The 22,729-nt window shown below is 37.2% G+C and overlaps 1 protein-coding gene across 5 annotated transcripts in view; it reads left to right on the top strand.

The window, feature by feature from the left end:
- The window catches only part of RPS6KA5 (ribosomal protein S6 kinase A5), a 194,608-nt gene that overhangs the window by 98,008 nt on the left and 73,871 nt on the right, over positions 1-22,729 (top strand). For 4 of the 5 annotated variants that reach the window (XM_028496330.1, XM_024131076.3, XM_028496329.1 and 1 more), the window contains 2 exons: positions 10,484-10,599; positions 13,847-13,954. The exons of the other annotated variant lie outside the window; for it this stretch is intronic. In XM_028496330.1, the coding sequence (XP_028352131.1) occupies positions 10,484-10,599; positions 13,847-13,954 (224 nt within the window). The remainder of the gene's footprint in view (positions 1-10,483; positions 10,600-13,846; positions 13,955-22,729) is intronic. 5 annotated transcript variants of the gene reach the window in all.

The raw sequence follows: 22,729 nt of genomic DNA, 5'->3' as shown, positions 1-22,729 counted from the left end.
TTGCCTAATACCGACTAAAGCTAATTAGACCCTGTAGTACTTTGTAGAAATATATATTAAACATTTATAAGCTTTGAAATTATGCTTACATTGAGAGAATAGGTAAGTCAGGACACCATAAATTTGAATTTTATTTAAAAATCATTATAATTAAACATGTCATTATTTTTCAGTTCTATAAATTGTAACTGATGTCTGTAAATAATAACAGTAGTCAATAGTCATTTTTAAATAAATGCTTACTGCATGTTTGGCCCAAGTTTAACTCTCAATAGCTCATTTAATCACCATGACAATCTTATGTGTGAGTCGGAATTGTTTATATTCCTATTTTATGGATACAGAGTTTAAGCCATTCTACATATAAAGAAGATCATTTAGCAACTACAAATGAATTGAGATATAATCTTTTTCATATAGGAAGTTCCTTTTAGTTTAATCAAGGAACCAGTAGTCTGTACAAGCATCATATGAGGTATTCCATTGTATGGACTGTAAATAAATCTCAGTATAATTTTAAGTTGATAAATGTTTTTTCGTAAGAGTCACATTGATGAAATGTACCTCACAGCTCCTGAGAACATATCATATTTATTCACTTGTTTATTTATAATTATTGTCACAAAGGTGTACTATTGATGGTCCCCTTCTCTTCTTCAGTTATGAACAGAATGAATCTTAAGACTTATTCCGAACGTTTCTAGTAGGGGAGGAGATCAGAATTTAAGATATGTTCATCAGGAAATGTGTTCTTGCTATGTTATTACCCGTTTCCTTTTCCTTTTCCCCTTCTTTTTTGCTGCCCATTGGTCTGTCTGAATTGCAGTTTTTAGCTATTATAATATTTAACTATTTCTTTCTACTTGTACTGTTAATAAACTTGAGATGAAAAATCTGCCCTAGTTCTCCTGTATGGCTACAGCAGCCAGTAAGCAGAGTATTGCATGTTTATTCAATTCATGCAACTGATATTAGTGGATGCTTTATATTTGCTAGTGTCAGACCCTGTGCCTGGCAGAGAGAAAATTGCTCTGGGACTTTCATCTGCCTCATTGGTGCCAGATTTCAACTTTGCTTTCTGACAGCATACATTTAAATAAGCTTTTAGACTAAAAGGTAAAACATGTCGTTAGAGAAGTATGAATCTATTTGTGGACTACACTCTCTATAAAGCTTAACTTTGTGTCTACTATTTTAGAAGCTTTGGAGGTTTTTTTAAAAAATGTCTTTAGGAATTTTAAAATTATTCTTCCCCTGCTTAAACCTCATTCTTTCCCTTATCTTCCTCTTCTAGCCCCTTCCATTGTGCTTGGTGGATAACCCCGTGTGCACAAGCACCCTAAATCTTAACTGAGTGTGCCTTATTTATCTTAAGTAAAACCTCGTGTCCTTGGAGGATGGTACTTATCCAGCAGCCCCTTTTACAGAGGGGACCATGAGCCAAGGAAGGGCAGCCAAGGGCAGCCTCTTGAAGGCTGGATAGGTACCATCGCTCCATCGTACTCCTTATGCTCAACAAAGTAATGGTAGTTAAACGTCATGTAAAAGTCATTTCCCACCAGAGCTTCATTTGTGAAGGCGCTTTTTTCTAACTCCCTAACCTCAGTCCTGTACTTAACTGACTCCTGGGACACGTGCTTGCCTTTTCCAGTGACTTATTCAGGCCTAGCTTCCCTTTCGTCCAGTTTCCTTCCATCCCCTTCCACAATTTTAGCAGCTGTATTGATAACCATGCCAACACCATGCCAAGCCACCTCGACTTGTGATGTTTTAACCTTTACTTCACTGTAGCCATTCATAAGCTTAGCCACACATTGGGCCTTGTCGCTAAAACCATTCGCGCGTCTAAGACCTCTAATCAGCTTTCTTCTTTGACCGTAATCTTCTCTTTTTCTCCTTTCTCACACTCCCTGGGCCTGTTCTTCAATCCTCATTGAGCCTGCCTTCCCTCGAGTCTTTCCTGCCCCTTTCCCTGCACCATCTTTGGGTTCCACGTGCCTCTTTACTGGCCTGGCATCTGCCTGGTCTGGCACACGAGAACCACTTGCCCTGTTAACCTTCCTCCTTGCCTGACATGGCAGTTGCTTTGATTACTCTCTAAACTTTTTTTCCAGTACCAGCTTTCTAAGCTTTCCTCATATGTCTCCAAAATGTGTCAGCTGGGTCTGGCCTGCAATTCATGCTGATAGTCTCAACAGAATTTCACAGAGGTTAGCAGACATTTTACTCCTCTCTCCTGAGCGGCATGTGACTTCTGCTAACCTCTTACTACTTCTCAGCCCTGTAGCCTTATCAACGTCGTCTTCCCTGTCGGAGGTACCCACTTGTCCTACTGCCACTGAAAATCTATCAAGTCCGGCTGCTGCAAACTCTCAGATTTTCTCCCCCTCTTCTTTCTTCTGCACCTTCAAAATTTCTGTGTCCAATTTGAAATACCTATCAAATTGGTAGAAATTAAAGATAATGATAATATCAAGAGTTGGTAAGAACTTTGTTTTCTAAGGCATCCATTCACTGTTAGTGGGGAATGTAAATGACCTTACCTGTAAACATGGGCAGCAATTAATAAAATTAATATTTATGTATGTTGTGACTTAGGGTCAGAGTCTAAAGAGCCGTGATATCCGATGCATATGTGATCGTAAACCAGATCCTTGGCTGGGGAAGAGTAGCTACAGAGAGCATTAGTGGGGCAAACGACAAACTTTGAATAGAGAGTATAGATTAGATAATAGTATTTTTATCGTAAAGTTTCTGATATTGATAATTGTACTGTGGTTATATGAAAGGGCAATCTTTTTTTAGTATTTGCACACTGAAAGACATAGGAGCTTGATGTCTCCAACTTATTCTCAATTGGCTCAGGGGAATTACACAGAGAATACTAAAGCCAATGAAGCAAAATATAAACAATTGTTGAATTTGCATACTGGTTATATGGGGATTACTTGTGCTGTTCTTGCAAATACTTTTTGTAAGTTTGAAATTGTATCAAGATATTAAAAAAAATCCATAGGTAAGGCATTATGATCTAGGAAAAGCTTTTTAATAGGGCCCAGATATAATGGACAATTTTCACCAGCCTTCCTTGACTAAGGATATAATTCCAAGTTTTATGCCACTATCCCTTATAATGTAAGCCTATGAAACAAGATTAGAGTATAATTTTTCCAAAACAGTGTTATCCAAGTTTGTAGCTTTGTCTGAAGTCATTATAGTAAATAATGAGAAAGAAGTAAAGATTACATTTATTGTCCTGTATGTGTTATTTCTCACAACTGAACATCTGATGAGATTTGGACTGCAGGCAATTTGAGGTTCTACTCTCTGACAAGAACCTAGAATGTAGCTCTTTGTGGTCAAATTCAGAGCCATCTGCTTTAACAGGCAGGTGGATTAAGATGAGAACTGCAGGGCAAGGCCAAGTACTTTTTTGGAGAAAACAGCCCTGGGACCTCTCCTACAAGATATAAATTGACTTTCTTAAGTTCTATGTCAGAAATATGTCAGCAATAATCTTAGGTTGGCACATTCTCAAAAAAGATGGAGAGTCATTGTTTACTGTGGACTTTAAAAAGAAATCTTAGTACAGACCCCTAGGAATGTCTCCTTCTGAGTACTGTGACATTCTGATGAGCCCTCCAAAACTTGATTAAGAAAAGCATGTAAAATAGAGAAACTTTATGACCCAATATATAGAATTATTGGCTCTAAGCCTTTCAGATATTTGAAGGACAGGATAGTTGATTTTAAAGCAGTTTTTCTGATAGTAATTAGCATTACCAGTTGCCCAGTGGGGCTGCTCCTGATAAATGATAGTAAAAACCATACCAGGAGGGGAAAAAGGGCAACCTATATAGCATTTTAAAAAATCACCGTTTTAGAGTCAGACTGCCCATGTTCATAATCCTTATTCTCTCACTTAACAGATACGCAACTCTGGATAATTTTTTTAACCTCTCTGGGTTTCACTATTTTCTAGAGATTACCTGTTTTTCTCTGGAGATTATACTATTATTTTAATAGCACCAACTTCGTAGCATTGTTTATGAGGATCAAATTTGTTATCATATCCAAATAGAACAGGCACATAGAAAGTGCCCAATATCTCTAGTTGTTATTATTTCTTTGTCTAGTCTTAAAAGCAGTGAGCTGTGATGAGATACAGATTTTAAAGGAAGGCAGCCAAAACCCTGTTTTACATTGCTTAGTTCTTATCTGCCAGGAGCCCTTTCCCACTTACCGTGACTAACCGGGGTTACTAAGATGCTGCTTCTACACAAACGCAGTAGCCAGGAGTGTAAACTGAGCCAACACCACTTAGTCCATTTTCGTTGTATGTCCACAGAGGCAAAAAGCCTCAGGAATATCAATAAAAACTGGACACTCTCATGCTATTTCTTATCATGAAGAGAATAAAAACCGTTGGCATTGGCTTAAAAAAAACCCCTCATGCTTGCAGTTTGTTGAGAAAGAAATTGGCAGGGACCTGAGAAATCTAATTTCTAGAATTCTAATGAATCCATAATTTTGACAGGAAAGAATTCAGGGTAGATGAGTTGGCATGGACCAAGGCCCGCCAGGCAGACTAGATCTTAAATAATTCTAGTAGTAGACAGTTTCCACTCACATGCTTTATTCCATCTGAACTTTTAAATAAGTCTTTTTTATGGAGAAATGTAATTTATGCCCAGTGGGAAAGGGGTGGGATGGGGGTAAGGGAAAGTGGATGTTCCATGAGTTATAAAGCTGAGAAGACTCTTCCTCTCAGATGTTAGTAATGATCTGGGTTTTCATTGATGTCTTTGACCATATTCATGCCACTGCTAACTCTATCCCAGAATCTGCCTGCATTCTTGATTCCAGTGTTCTCTTTCAAGAGAGTAAAAATTTTATATCAGTAATTCAACTCAAATTGAATAATATCCCTGTAGTCTTTTCTAAATTTTGTTTTATTTGTTGTGTCACTGCCTGGCTAAGTTGTTTTTAGTTTCAAGGCCAAGCCCTAACCTTCCCCTAACGGAGTTGCTAGCTCTCTGGATAAATACAGAGGTGTAAAGAGACCAGAAATGCAGTTCCAGCACATCCTCAGTAGGCAGAGATCTTGTTAACAATGAAAATTCATGCTCCATTTCACTTTTTAAAGCTCTGAACCTCACTAGTCCAGTTCTAAATACAGTAAGCTCCAGGACAGCTATGCCAAGCAAGGCCAGAAGTCAGGGAGAAGCGATCTAAATGCTCAGGAGAAATGGCGCTGGGTGCGTGCACTGTGATGATGAAGTTTATGGTGCTGGCGAGCTGTAAGATGCTACTCTCAGATGTTTCCCATGTTCTGGCAGTCCGCATTCTTTGGTTTGTTTGTAAATAAACTTCATAGGCACTTTTCCATTCAACTTTTTAATGCTGTCTTTTGAGTAATGTTCTGAAAACTTTTTTGGCTTGTAACTCCTTGAAAAATCTGATAAAAGCTGTGGACCCTGTCTTCTCAGTAGAATGCACACATGCTTACATATACTTGAAAAAAAAATTGTGCATAATTTCAAGGAATTTATATGCAACCTCCTCTTAATGATCTAACTGGCCATAAGAAATGTATCTTCCTTTTCCTAAAAGGATTCCAGAAGGGCTCTTTTGTACCTTTTAACAGTCTTAGAATAAATAATTCAAGATGGTGATGGTGATGATCATAACTACCATTGATTGAGCTTTTACTATTTGTTAGACACTGTGCATTCCTCATTTCCAAAGGTGAACTCTGGATCATCCCTTCCAAATTTGTCCTTCCTGCAGCCTTCCCCATCTCAGGTAACACCAATTCCATCTCTTCATGTGCTCAGGTAGGACTGGATCCTTACCACCACCAAGCTGTCACCTTTCTCCTAGGCTCCATCATCTCTCCTTGTTTACTGCAAGTGATCTCCCTACTTTCCCTCTTGAAAGTTCTCAACACAGCAGCCAGAGTCATTGATCCTGTTAAAATGGAAGTCTTATCATACCACTGTTGTACTCAGTCTTCCAGAGGCTTCTTATTTCATTCACAGTAAAATATGAAATCCTTACAATGGCCAGAAACCTCTGTGCTGTCCAGCTCCAGGGGCCACAAGAAAAAATAAAGAGAACCAAAAATGGTAGATAGCAAGGCTAAAATGACAAACTCTAAATATGTACTTGCTCTCTTTCTTTCAGCCTCTTTGAAAGACATAAAACTATATAAGGTAATAATTATAATGTATTGTTGGGTTTGTAACATATAGTTATACTATGTATAACAATAATAGCTCAAAAGGGAGGAAGAAAGAATAGAGCTATGTAGGAGAAATGTTTCTGTATATCACTGGAATTAAGTTGGTATAAATCTGAAACTGTTTGTGATAATGTGTGTATGGTAAGCCATAGAGCAACCACTAAGAAAATAACTTTAAAAAGTGAAATTCATTAAAGAAATTAAAATGTTACACTAGAAAATATTTACTTAATGAAAAAGAAAGAAGTAAGGAGGAATAGAGGAACAAATAAAGATATGAAATATGTAGAAAACAAAAAAGTAAAATAGCAAGACATAAGTCCAACTATATCAATAATAACATTGAATGTGAATGGATTAATCAGTACAATCAAAAGACAGAGATTGTCAGACGGGGGAAAGATTCAACTATATACTGTTTACAGGAGATACACTGTATATTCAAAGGTACAAACAGGTTAAAAAGAAAAAGGATAGGAAAAGATAAATCATGCAAACAGCAACCACAAGAAAGCAGGAGTGGCTATACTAATATCAGACAAAATATACTTAACAAAGACGTATACTAGGGCTTCCCTGGTGGCGCAGTGGTTGAGAGTCCGCCTGCCAGTGCAGGGGACACGGGTTCGTTCCCCGGTCCGGGAAGATCCCACATGCCGCGGAGCGGCTGGGCCTGTGAGCCATGGCCGCTGGACCTGCACGTCCGGAGCCTGTGCTCCGCAACGGGAGAGGCCACAACAGTGAGAGGCCCGCGTACCACAAAAAAAAAAACCCAAAAAACAACGTATACTAGAGATAAAAAGGGATACTTCATGGTGGTAAAAGATTCTATGTTTATGGATTGAAAGCCTTTATATTATTAAGATGGCAGTACTCCCCAAATTGATCTATAGATTTAACAAACCTCTCTCAAAATCCCAGCTTATTTTTTTATGGAAATTAACAAAGTCATCCTAAAATTGTATGGAAAAATCAAGGAACCTTAGAATAGCTAAAACAATTTTGAAAAGGAAGAATTAAGTTGGAAGACTCACAGTTTTAAAACTTACTACAAAGCTACAATAATCAAGAAAGTGTGGCACTGGAATAAAGATAGACATATAGATAATAGATTAGAATTGAAAGTCCAGAAATAAACCCTCACATTTACTGTCAATTGATTTTTTGACAAGGGTGCCAATGAGGAAAGAACAGTCTTTTTAACTAATGGTGCTGAAACAGCTGGATAACCATATGCAAAAGTATGAAATTGGGCCCATAACTCACAACATAAACAAAACTTAACTCAAAATGGATCAAAGATGAAAAGTAAGAACTAAACCTATAAATCTCTTAGAAGAAAACATAGGGGTAAATTTTTGTGACCTTGGTTTTGGCAGTGATATCTTAAATGTGACATCAAAAGCACAAGCAACTGGGCTTCCCTTGTGGCGCAGTGGTTAAGAATCTGCCTGCCAATGCAGGGGACACGGGTTCGAGCCCTGGTCCAGCAAGATCCCACATGCCGCCCGCAGCTAAGCCCGTGCGCCACCACTACTGAGCCTGCGTTCTAGAGCCCACGAGCCACAAGTACTGAAGCCTGCACACTTAGAGCCTGTGCTCCGCAACAAGAGAAGCCACCACAGTGAGAAGCCTGTGCACCGCAATGAAGAGTAGCCCCTGCTCACCACAACTAGAGAAAGCCTGCGCACAGCAACGAAGACCCAACTCAGCCAAAATATAAATAAATGAATAAATAAATAAATTAAAGAAAAAAAAAGCACAAGCAACTAAAGGAGAAACAGATAAATTGGGATTTCTGGGGAGGGAGTGTGTGAAAATATTTTAAAATTGAATGTGGTGATGGCTGCACAACTCTGAATATACTAAAAACCATGAATTTTACACTTCAAATTGGTGAATTTCATGGTATGTGAATTATATTTCGAATAAAAAAGGAAAAACCAAAAGGGTCAAAACAGAAAAAACCCTTAATACACGTTTCACAGAAGAAGATATAGAAATGTCCGATAAGGCATGGAAAGATACTAAATATCATTATTATTCCGGAAAATGCAAATTAAAACCATAACGAGATACCACTACATACCAAACAAAACAACTAGAATTATAACAACTGAGGGTACTAGGTACTTATCTTACAGAGATTCCCACTAACCGCATATCCCTCCTATTGATAGCACTTACCCTGTAACACCACTCCAGGTATCGCAGCTCCTGCTGTTAACAGTCCTTTGGCAGCCTATGTATCTACCTTACCAATGTTGACAGCTTGGACCACTGGATAGAGTTGGCTGTTCAGCTTATAAAGTGTGCAACCCTGTACCTACAAATAAAGCATATTTATTTTATTAATGTCAAGTCTTCACCTTGGGCTGTTGGTCTAGTCTACAAGTAGGAAGTAGGTGACTTGATGTTGTTTTAGGTTTGTCTTCTTAGATTTGTGGTTAATTTTTCTTAGTCTCCCCAGTAAATGAAAATAAAACACTTTCTATGTTCCAAGAAACAATAATCTATAGTAGTTCTGATTCCCGTTTTATAGATAAAGAGCTGACACTGAGAGAGACTTTATTTGCTCAAGACAGGACACAGTGGAGCCATTGTCTAGTTCAGGTTTATTGATTATAAAGCCCAGGTTCTTTGGATTATATCAAGTTGCCTCAAAAACAGGAGTACATTGGGTTTTGTTTCTTTTTTACAACTCACTTGCCTTTGAGTTTCAGAGTGATTTTTTTTTAAGATGAATACATTGATCATTACTTTAAAAAGCTCAGAGTTTAGCAGAGGAAGGAAGTATGCAAATAGACATTTTCAGTGCAGCAAGATAATTGCAGTGGTATAAGTTTTTAATAAACACAGGGGGTAACATAAAAGGAAGTGATCAACTCTGCTGGAGTGGTTATTGAACATGAGATAATTAAGTAGGACATTCAAGGGTGTGTAGGAGTTTGTCACTTGGTCAACTGACCTCTGAATGCCTATTTCTGTACCATGACTAACTATGGAAACCATATGCATAAACATCAGTATTAGATTTAAATAAGTAACTACTTAAAGGTAGAAAAAATTCACTGTTAGTTTGCAGGAATGCTATGTTCCTTTACACCTTTTTAATAATTAGCTTTGTGTTAAGATATAATTAAAACCTCTTGGCAAAATACAAAAGTCTTAAAAGGGCAGTGGTTTTTGCTGGCATGTGCTCTGTAAAATACATTACAAAACAACCAGCTTTTAGAGTTCTTTCATTCTGTTGCATCAGCTGTTTGGAATTTGAAGTTAAACGGGCAAGATAAAAATTTGTGAGTTAAGATTTTGCTTTGGTCTTTTTATCAAATTGCGGTAAACTTGACAAATGAATATACTTGGGATACATGCTTTTCAGATTTTTTTTTAGGAGAAAAGCTTTAATCTATATCTGTGACAGTTTTCTAGGTGTACATTGTTTCTCACACACAAATGTTGTGCAAGATAGTAATGGTTAATTTCTGATGAAACTATTATCAGTTTATCATTAAATGTCTTCTTAGAGCCTATTATGAACACAGTTGTGGCTTATTACTATTCAGCTCCTAATTTATGTCTCACTGTAGCTTTTTTCTCTCTTATTTCATTATTCCTCTTGGGATTAAACGGGCAAATTGAAAGGCAAATGGGAATCGTTTAGTTTCAGGTGTTTTGATTCAGCCATGTTGTGCTACTTTTACTTTTGAGTTATGTGGAGCCATAAGAAGGCTACCTGCTACCTAATATACATTTTTAGAAGGGCTCTCCATAGTCAATTCTGGAAGATAGGGAATCTGCTTAAAAATAGTGACCGGCTACTCCTACAAAGGAAAGGCTGGGAGTTTGTTTTGTTTTTTTCATTTTTTATTTTAGTTATTATAGTGGTTGATGTTTTGGTACTCTACAGCAAGTTAAGAATTGTATGGTGATGGCAGAGGTTTCTGATATGCTGGATTTGGGAAAATTATTTAAATATATGAGGATTTCATGTAATAGTTTTAATAGTAATACTCTATGCAAATTCATTTGATTGTGGTTTAGGGTAGTCATTAACTTATGAAACTGTATTTATATGAATTTAGTAATATATTCTATATGAAACTATATACTAAGAATTGTACAAAAATAATGTATTAAAATCAATGCCTTATGGTTAATCCAAAGTGGTTAAAAGGAACTATTTCCCTTAGTTTATGAATACAAGTCAAAGACAGAAAAAATATATTTCATTTTTAGATTATATAAATGGTGGAGAACTTTTTACTCATCTTTCTCAAAGAGAGCGTTTCACAGAGCACGGGGTGCAGATCTATGTTGGAGAGATCGTGCTTGCCCTCGAACATCTCCACAAGGTAAGAGATGCTTAACATTTGGGATTTCCTTTTTTAAAAAATCTAGTAACTGAGGTAATGTTGGAGCTAAAAGAGCTGATGCGCTTACATGTCATTGTCTTCGTGGAGATTGTGGAAGCACACTCATAGACCGTTACCAATTTTTTCAATATCATTGTTCCCTTTGTAAAAGTCTACTTTCCTTTTATAGTTCCTGGGATGCAGATTAAAAAGGTAGAACCTGAGCATTTTTTTGGTTTTGTTCATGAAAAATTTTGATGCTTAGTACAAAGTATCATTAGAATAAAGGATTTTCATTCTTAAAATAACCTTTAAGATGAACCCACAAGTCATAATATGTATTTCCTTAATTGTGACTTACTCCATTGCAGACTCTGCCTGTGCATCTTTGGAGTATGTTTCCCAATTAGCTTGGAATATTTGAAAGAAGCACTTACCTATGCTAACCCAGCTATCCCCCTCTCCCACTCTCGCTTTCTTTTCCATTTGGTTCACCCCTAAGGTCCTCTCTTGCTCCCCCTCCCTCCCTCCTGCTCCATCGCCTTCATGTGGCATGAACTCAGTTACTCAAATTTTTCTATGGAATTCATATATGTATGTGATGCTGTTTGAACTCTATAAAATCGGTTTAAACTTTTAAAAAATATTATTTCAGATACTATTAATCTTGATCCAAGAAATTTTGACTAAAAATATTCTTTTAATGAGGAAGCATTACTGTAGAAGCAAACAGTCATTATGTAGACTAGGCTTGTGTGTATTTCCAAGAAATAGAAAGTACAAGAATAATTTTTATCAAAGTTGTGTGAGACCATAGGAGGATGACTCGAGTCGCTAAATTCGGATGATACCGGTACATCATAAAGCCGCTGTTTTTCTTTGTTATATATTCAGATGCTACACTAGATTACAAATTTTAAAAAGATTGAAGTGCTGATTATAGAGCATAAAAATGAATGGAGAGAAATGAAGGAAAAAGGCAAGGAAGAAGGATGAAATTTTTAAAGGGGCAGGGAGATTAGAATTGCAGGATGGAGGTAACGGGTGGGAGAGGCTGTGAGGAAAGATGATGAGACGATATAAGAAGGAAGGGATCGGGCTTCCCTGGTGGCGCAGTGGTTGAGAGTCCGCCTGCAGATGCAGGTGACACGGGTTCGTGCCCCGGTCCGGGAAGATCCCACGTGCCGCGGAGCGCCTGGGCCCGTGAGCCATGGCCACTGAGCCTGTGCGTCCGGAACCTGTGCTCCGCAACGGGAGAGGCCACAACAGTGAGAGGCCCGCGTACCGGAAAAAAAAAAAAAAAAAAAAAGAAGAAGGAAGGGATCAAGAAATTGGTAGATCTAGCCCACAACAGGAACACAACTGGGCAGGTAGAGGGAGACAGGGTTCAGAATAGGAATTCTAAGAAGAGTGAATGAAAAAAACATCTAAGAACAGGAGGGAAGTAGAGAAGGCTCTGGGGCGCAGGGCTGCAGTGCCATGGAGTGAAAGGAAGGGGAGTGTAAGGTGGGAGCTGAACTGAAGTGATAGGAACAGGCATCTGTATTCCTTCTGATAGAAGTGGTAGTGTGGGGATGAGCTTTATGCCTGTGGTTATTTTTGTGGGGTATAAAGTAGTTAGGACATTTTTATACATGAGCCAAATTGGGCCAGGGAATAGGCTGAAAAGCTTTGTTTTATGCTTAGGGGAATCATATGTAATTTTTATAATATAAAAACGATGGTGGAAATCACCATAAATACCAGAGTAAACACAAACAAAATACAAAGCTCTGACAGGTAAGCTAGTAAATTCAGTTTTTAGTTAGTATGAAAACTGTTAATTCTGTTTCTTAAAGGGAAAATCCATGAACATTCATTATTATTAAAACAGGGTAATCAGAAACACAGAGGTAGAGAGCATGATGAGTACAAGATATAAATGTAATTGATATAGAGGGAAGGTATATAGCAGATTAGATCTTAGCTAAATTTCTCTTAATCTGACTACCTAAAAAGATAAATATAAAGAGATATAACACAAAGCTAATAATGATAATCTTGATATAGCTACTAGCACGGAGTTTCTCAGGAAGAGACAAAAACGGGGAGTTTACTTGGAAGTGATGAGGTAAAGCAGGGAGTAAATGACTTATTCCTAAAATCTTTTCCAAAGAGGTTGTTAAAAAAAAAAGTCATACTGGTTGTTAGGTGCTTGTAAGGCTTCAAGTCAAATGTCTGTTTAACAGACTGTGCATTTACAATATATAATAATGTTTTAAAATATGAAAAAAACCCCACTGAGGTTCTTGGAAGAAAATTGCCTAGTGTTTTTCCTTGTGTAATTTTTTGTTTCAATTTTAATAAACTATCAAGAATCTTATTTTTCATATACTTAGTGTTGAGGAAAGCAGTGTTTCTAAGTTTAAAAACATTTAATTCGGGCTGACATAACATGAAACGTGGAATTCATGCATATCAAGTACTTCTTATATAACTTGGGTAGATTCGTTTATGTTATATAGCTGAAGTGTTTTACTATAAAACTTACATAAACAACAAAATAGAAGGATATGTAAATATCTAATTGATTTACATTGCTTATTTAGAACTAAAGATCAACTAAAATTAACCTGTGATCTTCAACCTTCGTGGTTAGCAGCGTATTATTCAACAAGCCTTTATTAATTACCTATTTGACATATGACACTGTGCTAGATACTAGGTAAATGCATAAAAAGTGAAAAAAACAGAGTTTGGATATGGTTATATCAAGAAAAGCAGGAAGTACCTAGAAAATATCAATTACTTTTAGGTAAGTACAATGTAAATATAGATGCTATAGGAATAAAAACAAATGACCAGTGTGGGAAGTGGTTACTCAGGAAAGCCTTCTGAAGCCATTAGAAGTGATGGACATGAATTGGCTAAGAAAGCACCTGAAGATCATCTAGAGTGAGGATGAAATCCATCAAGAACAGTAACCCAGGAAGAAGCAGTAGTCAAAGTAGACCCAGCAGAAGCTAGTCCGACAGGAATGTACCCTCATTATATGGAGCATGAAGACATGGTTGCAGAGGGAACCCAGCAGATAAACCCTGAGATGGAGGAATTTAGATTTGCTCTGACCTGTGACTAAGAGCTGTCATAGCACCCTGAGCAGGAGAATGCCTTTTTTTGGTTTGTTTTTAAGGTAGATAAGAAAGACTTTCCTAATTTATTTTTTGGAAATTGTTATTTTAATATGCATATTTGTTTGTTTTTACAGTTGGGGATTATATACCGTGATATTAAGCTTGAGAATATCCTACTTGATTCTAATGGCCATGTGGTGCTGACAGATTTTGGTCTGAGTAAGGAGTTTGTGGCTGATGAAGTGAGTATTATATTTTAATTTGAAGTTAGTAAAACAGAATGTAAACAATGATGAAAAATTAGCTATAGAATGAGCATTTAATGGGATAGTACTAAACGGATTATGGATTTTTGTACGGGTTTGCCCAGATGAATATTTTGACATGGATAACTGTAAAGTTTTTAGTTTTAAATTACCATGGAACCATCCTGCTAGAATTCCAGTAATCCTTTTATGGATATATCAGAATTCCCCAGTTAAAAACAAAACAAAATTATGCATTTAACGTTCTCCATAAAATATAACTGAAATTTTAAAATAATGCTTTGGGCCTTTTAGGAAAATCGTGGCTTAGATAAATAGCCAGTAAAGAATTACAGGGCTTCCCTGGTGGCGCAGCGGTTGCGCGTCCGCCTGCCGATGCAGGGGAACCGGGTTCGCGCCGGGAGGCCCGCATACCACAAAAAAAAAAAAAAAAAAAAAAAAAAAAAAAAAAAAAAAAAAAGAATTACAAAACAAAGCACATACAGTTTACATTATAATTACAAAGTAGGACATGTCATGATGCCTCTTTGAACTCGACAAGAATAGCAAGGATCTACTAGACGTCATTTCTTAATAAACTTGCTGTTTTTTTGCCCATACAAACTAAAATGTAATAGCTAATGTACAGATTTTAAATATGAAGGACTTTGTGTTTTTAGCATTGATTAAAATTTGTTTATTATTAAAGATTTATTTAATAACATTTAAAATTGTACATTTATTAGTTGTAATTAAATACTGTTTATGTAGCAGTTGTAATAAAAAGTACATTATTACACTGCTAGTTTTTCAAGACAACTAAGTAATTTGAATGCCAGTTCCTTTCTATCCAAGAAATTATTGTTATAGTATACAGAATCATAGTTAAATTTTTGTAATAAAGGACTTTGTTATTGTAATTTGGGTTCCAAATTAGGTATGTCTATTTCTGATCGTTTGCTTTTTAAAATATTGCCAAAGCAGTCCTAGGTGAGTTAGATAAGTACTAAAATTATGAAAACAAAGGATCCCAATTTTTTCTCATATCTATATTCATTCAATCACTTATCAATAAATATTTATTAACCACCTCTACTATGCTAGATATTGGATAATACAGTGACAAAAGGGAAATGGTCTCTGCCTTCGTGAACCTGAGGATATAACAATATGTTGATTATCTTTGATAGAAAAATCATAGTTATGAAAAAGATGAGATGAATTTTTGAGGATTTTTCTTCAAAGTTTGATTTTTCAAACTTTGTTAAAAATTTTAGTGGCAACTTGAAAAATGTGACAGATGAAATACGTTGATGGTTGTTTCCTCACTAAACCCTACTACAAGTAAAAGTAAAGGCATAAAATAGGCATATACTCAAAAGGGAGAGAGGGAAACAGCAACCAGATTCTGGAAGATGGACAGCAGAAATACTAGTTGTAACCGATTTAGCACGCCTGAAACAGCTGAATCCTAAGCCAGTAATATGAGAATCCCCAAAGCAGGCTAATTTGCACCTCTGACCCCCAGAAAGGCTCAGGAATTGGAGGCACCAGGCATCGCTCAAAGCAAGAGTGCAAGACACAAGAGGATTAGTTGGAAGTCTATATAAGAAACAGGTACCCTCCAGAACTCAGATCTACACCATCCCCTAGGAAACCTTGCCTTTCTGACCCTCATGGAAGACTGACAAGGTTAAATAGACAAAACTGTGGATTCAGGGACAAGGGGCACGGTTGAGGGAGAGGACACCATCAAAGCTAGAGGGTGGCGTGAAGATTGCCACACTACACTGTGGAACTGCCATGGCCTCTTGCTGCCCCTTCCTTCTGAGAACGGTGGCTTCCTAGACAAGAGCTGGGAGGATTCCTCTCTGAGAACTGAGAACAGAAATCTACAGATGCTGTCGGCTAGTGGTTTTGCCAGTGAACTGGCCCAGCCAGATCTCCCTACAGTGATGCCTGCGGCTTAGCAAGCCCAGCCTACGCCGCAGAAGCACATTTGTGATGATGTCACAATTTCTCTTTATAATTTGATTTCATTGTATTTCAATATCATTAGTTTGCTCTGTCCTACAATATTATGTAAAAGCATTATTCTGAGAAGGGGTCTGTCGGCTTCAACAGACTGTCAAAGGACCCTTGGCATGTAGAGATGGAGGACTCCCCCCGCATAGAGAGAGTTGGTGATCACTTTTTCTCTCCCCGTGGAACCACACGTACATTTACTCATTCACTTCATCAGTATTTGTTGAGAGACTTCTATCTGCTAGACATTAGGCTAGGTTCTGGTGATACTACAATGAAAGAATCAGTTCATGAATCCTGTGTTTCTGGACATGTGGCTGATCATTTGGCAGTAGGCAGAAGCAGACTTTGGCACTGAGGAAGAGCAAAATGTTTGAAACCAAAGCAAGAGGTAAACAAAAATCAAACATGATCAGAATTGTTGGGTTTTAACACAGTAATACAAATTAGTCAGAACTGCTGGGTTACTGAATTAGCTGTGTCACTTCTCACAAGAGAGACTTGTGTTTTCTGCTGGTCAGTTCAACAGCTATTCTTCAAGGGAATGAAGGGAATTCTTGTCAAATGCCACAGTTTTTTAGCACTTGGTTATTTAGGTGCAAAAATGAAACAGTGGGATTCAATCTGAAGTGGAGAAGTAATTTATAGATTCCCTTATTCACAGTGCAACCTAGCTGCATTTCATGTAATTATGTGTTATAGTCATGTGTTATTAAGCCTTACAGTTTCATCTGTCTTCTCCCCTCAGACTACCGGCTCATTCTTCCTCTTAGCTGAAGAGGACATACTGTCTTGCTAGGCTTCAGGTTTAACTCTTAGGGCTCAGGTGGGGACTCTCCTTTTCTGAGTCCCCTAAAACTTGATCTAATGGTCCTTTGCTCCCCCCTTATTCCACCTGGCATCCGCTTGGCAAGTGTCCCTGCCTAGACCTATTGCACCTCAAAAATATTCCCATCCAACAACTTCTATTTTGATTAGCTAGCATTCCTTTTTGGTTTCCCATGTCAGCCTGACTTATATCAAAATACCATTTCTTGGAATGAGCTGCTTTTTTGTCTATTCCTATGCTACCTCCTTGGTTTTCAGCTTAAACTTCACTTTGAGGAGTTTCCTCCCTGGTTTCCAGTTTATATAGAGAGATTATACATCTCTACCTCTATCTGTAACTGACCCCTCTTCTTTTCTACCTCTTCTTCTTCTGCTTGGACCCTTTCTGTCACCATTTAAGCAACCCTAGTCTCTCCCATCTTAAATGTTTAAAAATGGAGAGATGAATGGATGAATGGACTGACTGATGAGCAGCAAACAATCTCAGAATCCCCTATTCCCTTCTAGTTGTTGTCTTATGTTCTCCTTTGTCAATATTTGTCTGTGCAGTCTATTACCCACAGGTCACTCACCCCTTAATCTACTCCAGTTTGGCTTGCACCTCCTACCTATTGACTGAACCTGTTCTTGCCAAGGCCACTATTGACCTCCATTTTAGGTATTTCTGAGCCCTCACCTTACTTGACTACCTAGTAGTGTTGAATTGGAAATTGCGTCTCACCCTGGCTTCTGTGACGCCGTGCTCCCCTGCCTTGCCTTCTCTCTCTTGCTGTCTTTTGCAGGCTCTTTCTCTTCTACCTGAGGGTTCCTCACAGTTCAGTCCTAGGTACTCTTCTCTTTTTATGCTTGCACTCTCTCCCTGTATGCTGGTAATTCCCAAATATACGTGGCCAACCCTGACCGCTCTTCTGGGCTCCAGACCCAAACATGCCCCTAGTGTGTCTCCCCTTGACTCTCTCATAGATCACACAAGCCCAGCATTTCCAAACCTGAATTAATATTCCCCCACCCAAATCTGCTTCTTTTTCAGTTTATCACAGTTTTGTGTATTACAAATTCTGCTCTCATTTGATCTGAGAAATATTTCTATTTAATTTTCAGGAATTACTTTTTAGACGCGTTTGAAGTTTCTATTCATGGTGTACTACTCATCTCTCTGTATATTTGTTAATTTAATAATTCAGCAAATATTTATTGAGTACCTACTATGTGCCAGGTATTGTACTAGACCCTAGAAATATAGTGGTGAAAGAAACAAATTCCTTGCCCTCATGAGCCTAGATTTTAGAAGTATTCATCATTACCTCATATAATTATTTCTAGATTGTAATTTGCTAAACTAAATTGTATACTGGATAAAATTGATTTATTTTAGAAGCCTTAACAATCTTTTATATGATAATGAACACTATACAAATTTGATACTTTTACTGATATGTTCTTTTCTCAACCACATAATTTCACAAATCCCTTGTAATTCTGAGAATAAAAGAAGACATTTCTAAATATCTGCACACTGATATATGTTTTTCTTAAGATTTTTTGAGAATACAGTTCAGCAAACATTTGTTGGGTTCTTACTGTGAGTCAGTCTGCTAGGTATTGGATATATGATTTTAACATTGAAGACTTTAAAGGTATTTTTCTAAAAAGGGCATCTGTTCTTATTTATAAGAAAATAATGTCAAAGTGATACATTCATGTGTTATTAATTACCCTATACTTAACTATGGTATATGCATTCTATGTTTTCATAATTTAACATTGAGCATTTGAAAAAATTCACAACAGGTTATTAACATGAATCCGCAGGTAGATAAATACAACTGGAAGAAAAATAACATCCCAACATTTAAAACAGAGGTAGCTAAGTTAATTATAACTCACTGACATGGTAGCTGTACTTAAAAGGAAAAAGCCTGTGGATTTTTCTTTCCAGAAAAGAGAAAAATGCAATCGTTGCTCCGTTCAGATAATGTTATTCATTAATTAATTCTTTGAACATAGACGAGGCATTTTAGTGTAGTGGAAAGAGCATATTGAAGTTAGAGGATCTTTTTCGGTTCTCCACTTCCTGGCTATGTGACACTGGGCAAGTCACTTAGTCATTAACCCCTCTCAGTCTTGGTTGATTCATCTGTAAAATAATATTTGTCATATCTAATTTATACAATTTTCATATGGATGCAATGACTTAATGCTCATGAATGTACTTTTTTACAGTGTAAAACACAATGTAAATATCAGTTTCCACTTAAAGAGGTACTATTCAGAGTTCAGATTATGAGTAAAATTAAAACATACAAATGAGAATCTTAAATTATTCTCCCATAATTTTCTTATTTGTAGGAAAGTTTTAAATTACATCTTTGTCTAATAAATGCCTAGTTTATAATGTCATTCGCAGGATTCTGCTGTTACAATGTGCATGTCTCAGGATGCCTAGGTGAGGTTCAGGATCCATAAAGAGCTTGTTTGCATGAGGAATCAGACAAGCCAACTCTCTAAGGCAGCTTTTTAGTTTCGTCCATCTCCCTTCCTGATGGATCCGTAGTGACTGACATCTATTCACGATTCTGTTCATTTGCATGTGCTCCTGAAGAGCCTGTTAAGTCTCTGTCAATAAGTCCTATCAGTCATTTGCCAAAATCATGACTCTGGGATAATTCTAGTTATTTTAAGGTAAATATTGAGATGGAACTGCTGGGAAAGTAGGAGACCTAGAAACCAGTCAGAGGGTTCTTCTGTGGCCCCTGTTTTTCCTCTACTCAAACAATATTACACAATATTCAGATACTAATACATACGCTTTAGCCATTTGTAAAGGTTTTTTCCACCAGATATCAGAGCAGATCCCCTGCCCTTGGACGGGAGGAGGGGGAGGGAGGCAGAGATGGCTTTGTCCTCAGGTGTCTGCCTCACAGATCCCTTTATAACTTCTCTTATGGGAGAAATTATTGACGCAGGTAAGATTTATTCATATACTATTTCTTATCTTAAGGCAGGCTCAGTGCACAAGTTCAGTGGGCAGGTTTTATGTAAATTACATCACAGGGCTAGCGGGGACAACTTTTTTTTTTTTTTTTTTTTTTTTTTTTTTGTGGTACGTGGGCCTCTCACCGTCGCGGCCCCTCCCATTGCGGAGCACAGGCTCCGGACGCGCAGGCCCAGCGGCCATGGCCCACGGGCCCAGCCGCTCCGCGGCACGTGGGATCCTCCCTTTTTTTTTTTTTTTTTTGCGGGGACAACTTTTGAATTGAGATTCTTTTCAGAGAAACTTCTACTGTAGATTCCATTTGTTCAAATTATGTTAAATATACTTTTAATTTACTTGAAAACTATATTTAGCCATCATATTCTATTTTAATATAGGATATATTAATCTATAAACAGAATATATAAACCTATAAATAGATTATTTTAATCTATTTTCTAAGTGTCAGGGACTTTCAAACCCATAAGGGGAATTTAGCAAGAGACACCCTGGAATACTAACATTGCATAAATGTGATTAATAAATGTGTATATTTTCTAAATTTCTTTTTAAATATTTTATATTATACAGTATTTCAAATGTAATAAAAATACAGCAAATGATATAGCAGAATCTGTGCACCCACTATTCACATATACAGTTATGGACAATTTGTGGTTTTTTCCCATTCATTCAGCAGATATTGAGAGAACATCTACTGTGATCCAGGCACTGTTCTATCTAGGTGTTGGAATCCAGCAATTAACAAAATAGACAAAAATTTCCCCCCGAGGCAGATAATAACAAACAAGTAAAATATGTATGGAATATGTTAGATAATGGTAACTGACACAAAAACAAGTACAGTAGGAAAGAGAGATAGGAAGTAGCAGGGTGAGAGCAGCTTGGACTTTTAAATCAGGTGATCAGGAAAGGCTTCACTAAGAAGATGACAGTTGAGTCAAGACTTGAAGGAAGTGAGAGAGCATGAGCCTTATCAATATCCAGGAAAGAGATTTCTAGGTCGAGGGATCAGCCAGTGTTGAGGCCCTCGGGTGGAAATATGCCTGGGCTGTTTGTGAACAGAAAGGAGGTAAGTGTGGGTGTGTAGAGTGAGTGAAGATAGAGTAGTGGGAAAGAAGGACGTGGTGATGGTCATCTGGAGGAAGGACTGTGCAGATCGTGCAGGGCATGGGAGACCATTGTAAGGACTGTGGGTCCTCCGTGTGAAACGGGAGCCACTGGAGAGCTTTGCGTAGAAGATGACAAGGCCTGAGTTATCTAAGAAGATTCGGTTTGCCTAGCATGATGGTCCTGTAGTGGGGCAAATCTGGAAACTTGGAGACCAGTTCGGAAGCTGTTGCATTAACCCCAGCAAGAGATGGCATTGATTTAGACCATGGGGTAGCAGAGTAGGTTGGAAGACATAGTCAGATTTTAGATATATTTTGACATTAGCGCTAATGAAATTTCCTGATGGCTTGAATATAGGGTGTGAGAGAACAAGAGGAATCAACGGTAGCTCCAAGGTTTGGGTCCAGAGCAGCTGGAAGGATGAAGTTGCTGTCAACTAATATGCCGATGGGGAGGTTTTGGGTGGGTGGAGGAGTGCAGTTGAACTAGTTGAGTCTGAGATGTCTGTTAGACACACAGAGATGTTAAATAGGCAGTAGGATATATGAATCTGGAATTTGGGAGAGAAGTCTCATCTAGAGATAGGAATTTGGAATTTGCCAATATATAAGTAGTATTTAAAATCATGAAAATGAATGAGAATACCAACAGAGTAAGTATAGATAGAAAAGAAAAAACGACAAAGGTATAAACTCTAGTTATTCCAACATTAAGAGAGTCAAGAGAGGAAGATAAACCAGCAAAGGAGACTGAGAAAAAGAGATGAGGAGGTTGGGAAGAAAACAGGCAAATGTGTTGTCCCCGGAAGCTAAGTGAAGAAGTGTTTCAGAGATGATAAATGATCAACTATATCAAATACTGTTGTTAGGTCAAGTAAGACACGGACTGAAAATTGAGCATTGGCTCAATTTAAACCTAAGAAGAGAGAGACTGGGGATAGATATATTGTCAGCCACAAATATAGAAAAAATGGTTTTCTTAAAACCACATTTAGCAGCACAGGTGCAGGCAAAGAGTGGATGGTGGATTGAATTTAATCTTGTTTTAGTATCCTTACTTTATATATTACATCCATAAACAATATATACTGTTAGCTTGTGTTTCTAAAATGTACATAAAGGGCATATCTTATTGCAGATTGTTTTTTGTTTGACTTATTTTTAAAATTTATTCAAGCTGGTAAATAGGAATCTGTTTCATTCATTTTTGCTGCTCTATAATATTCTTTTATATGAATTATCTAGTTCATTTATCCATTCTGCTTCTGAGGTACATTTATGTTTCTGTGTTTTCTCTATCACAGTGTTGCAATTTTTTTCTGATGTTATTGGTTTTTTGGAGTTCTTTAAATATTCCAGCTACCCATCCTTGATAATTATGCATTTTGTGAATTTCTTTTTCAGATCTTTTACTTGTCTTTAATTGTGATTAATGGTGTTTTTGCCATGATCAGATTTGACATTTTAATATAATCAAATTTACCATCAGATTTGACATTTTAATATAATCAAATTTACCAATCTCTTAAGATTTATATTCTTTGAATCTTTAAAAAAATTTTAAATTGTGGCAAAATGTAAATGTGGCATAATGTAAAAATTATCATCTTAATCGTTTTTAAGTGTACAGTTCAGTAGTGTTAACTATATTCACATTTTTTATGCAACAGATCGCTAGAACTTTTTTTTTTAACATCTTTATTGGAGTATAATTGCTTTACAATGGTGTGTTAGTTTCTGCTTTACAACAAAGTGAATCAGTTATACATATACATATGTTCCCATATCTCTTCTCTCTTGCATCTCCCTCCC

The sequence above is a fragment of the Physeter macrocephalus genome, chromosome 11 (assembly GCF_002837175.3).
Source record: "Physeter macrocephalus isolate SW-GA chromosome 11, ASM283717v5, whole genome shotgun sequence".
Lineage (NCBI taxonomy): Eukaryota > Metazoa > Chordata > Mammalia > Artiodactyla > Physeteridae > Physeter > Physeter macrocephalus.
Note: the sequence above shows the minus strand (reverse complement) of the source record. Positions and strands in the feature narration are given on the sequence as shown.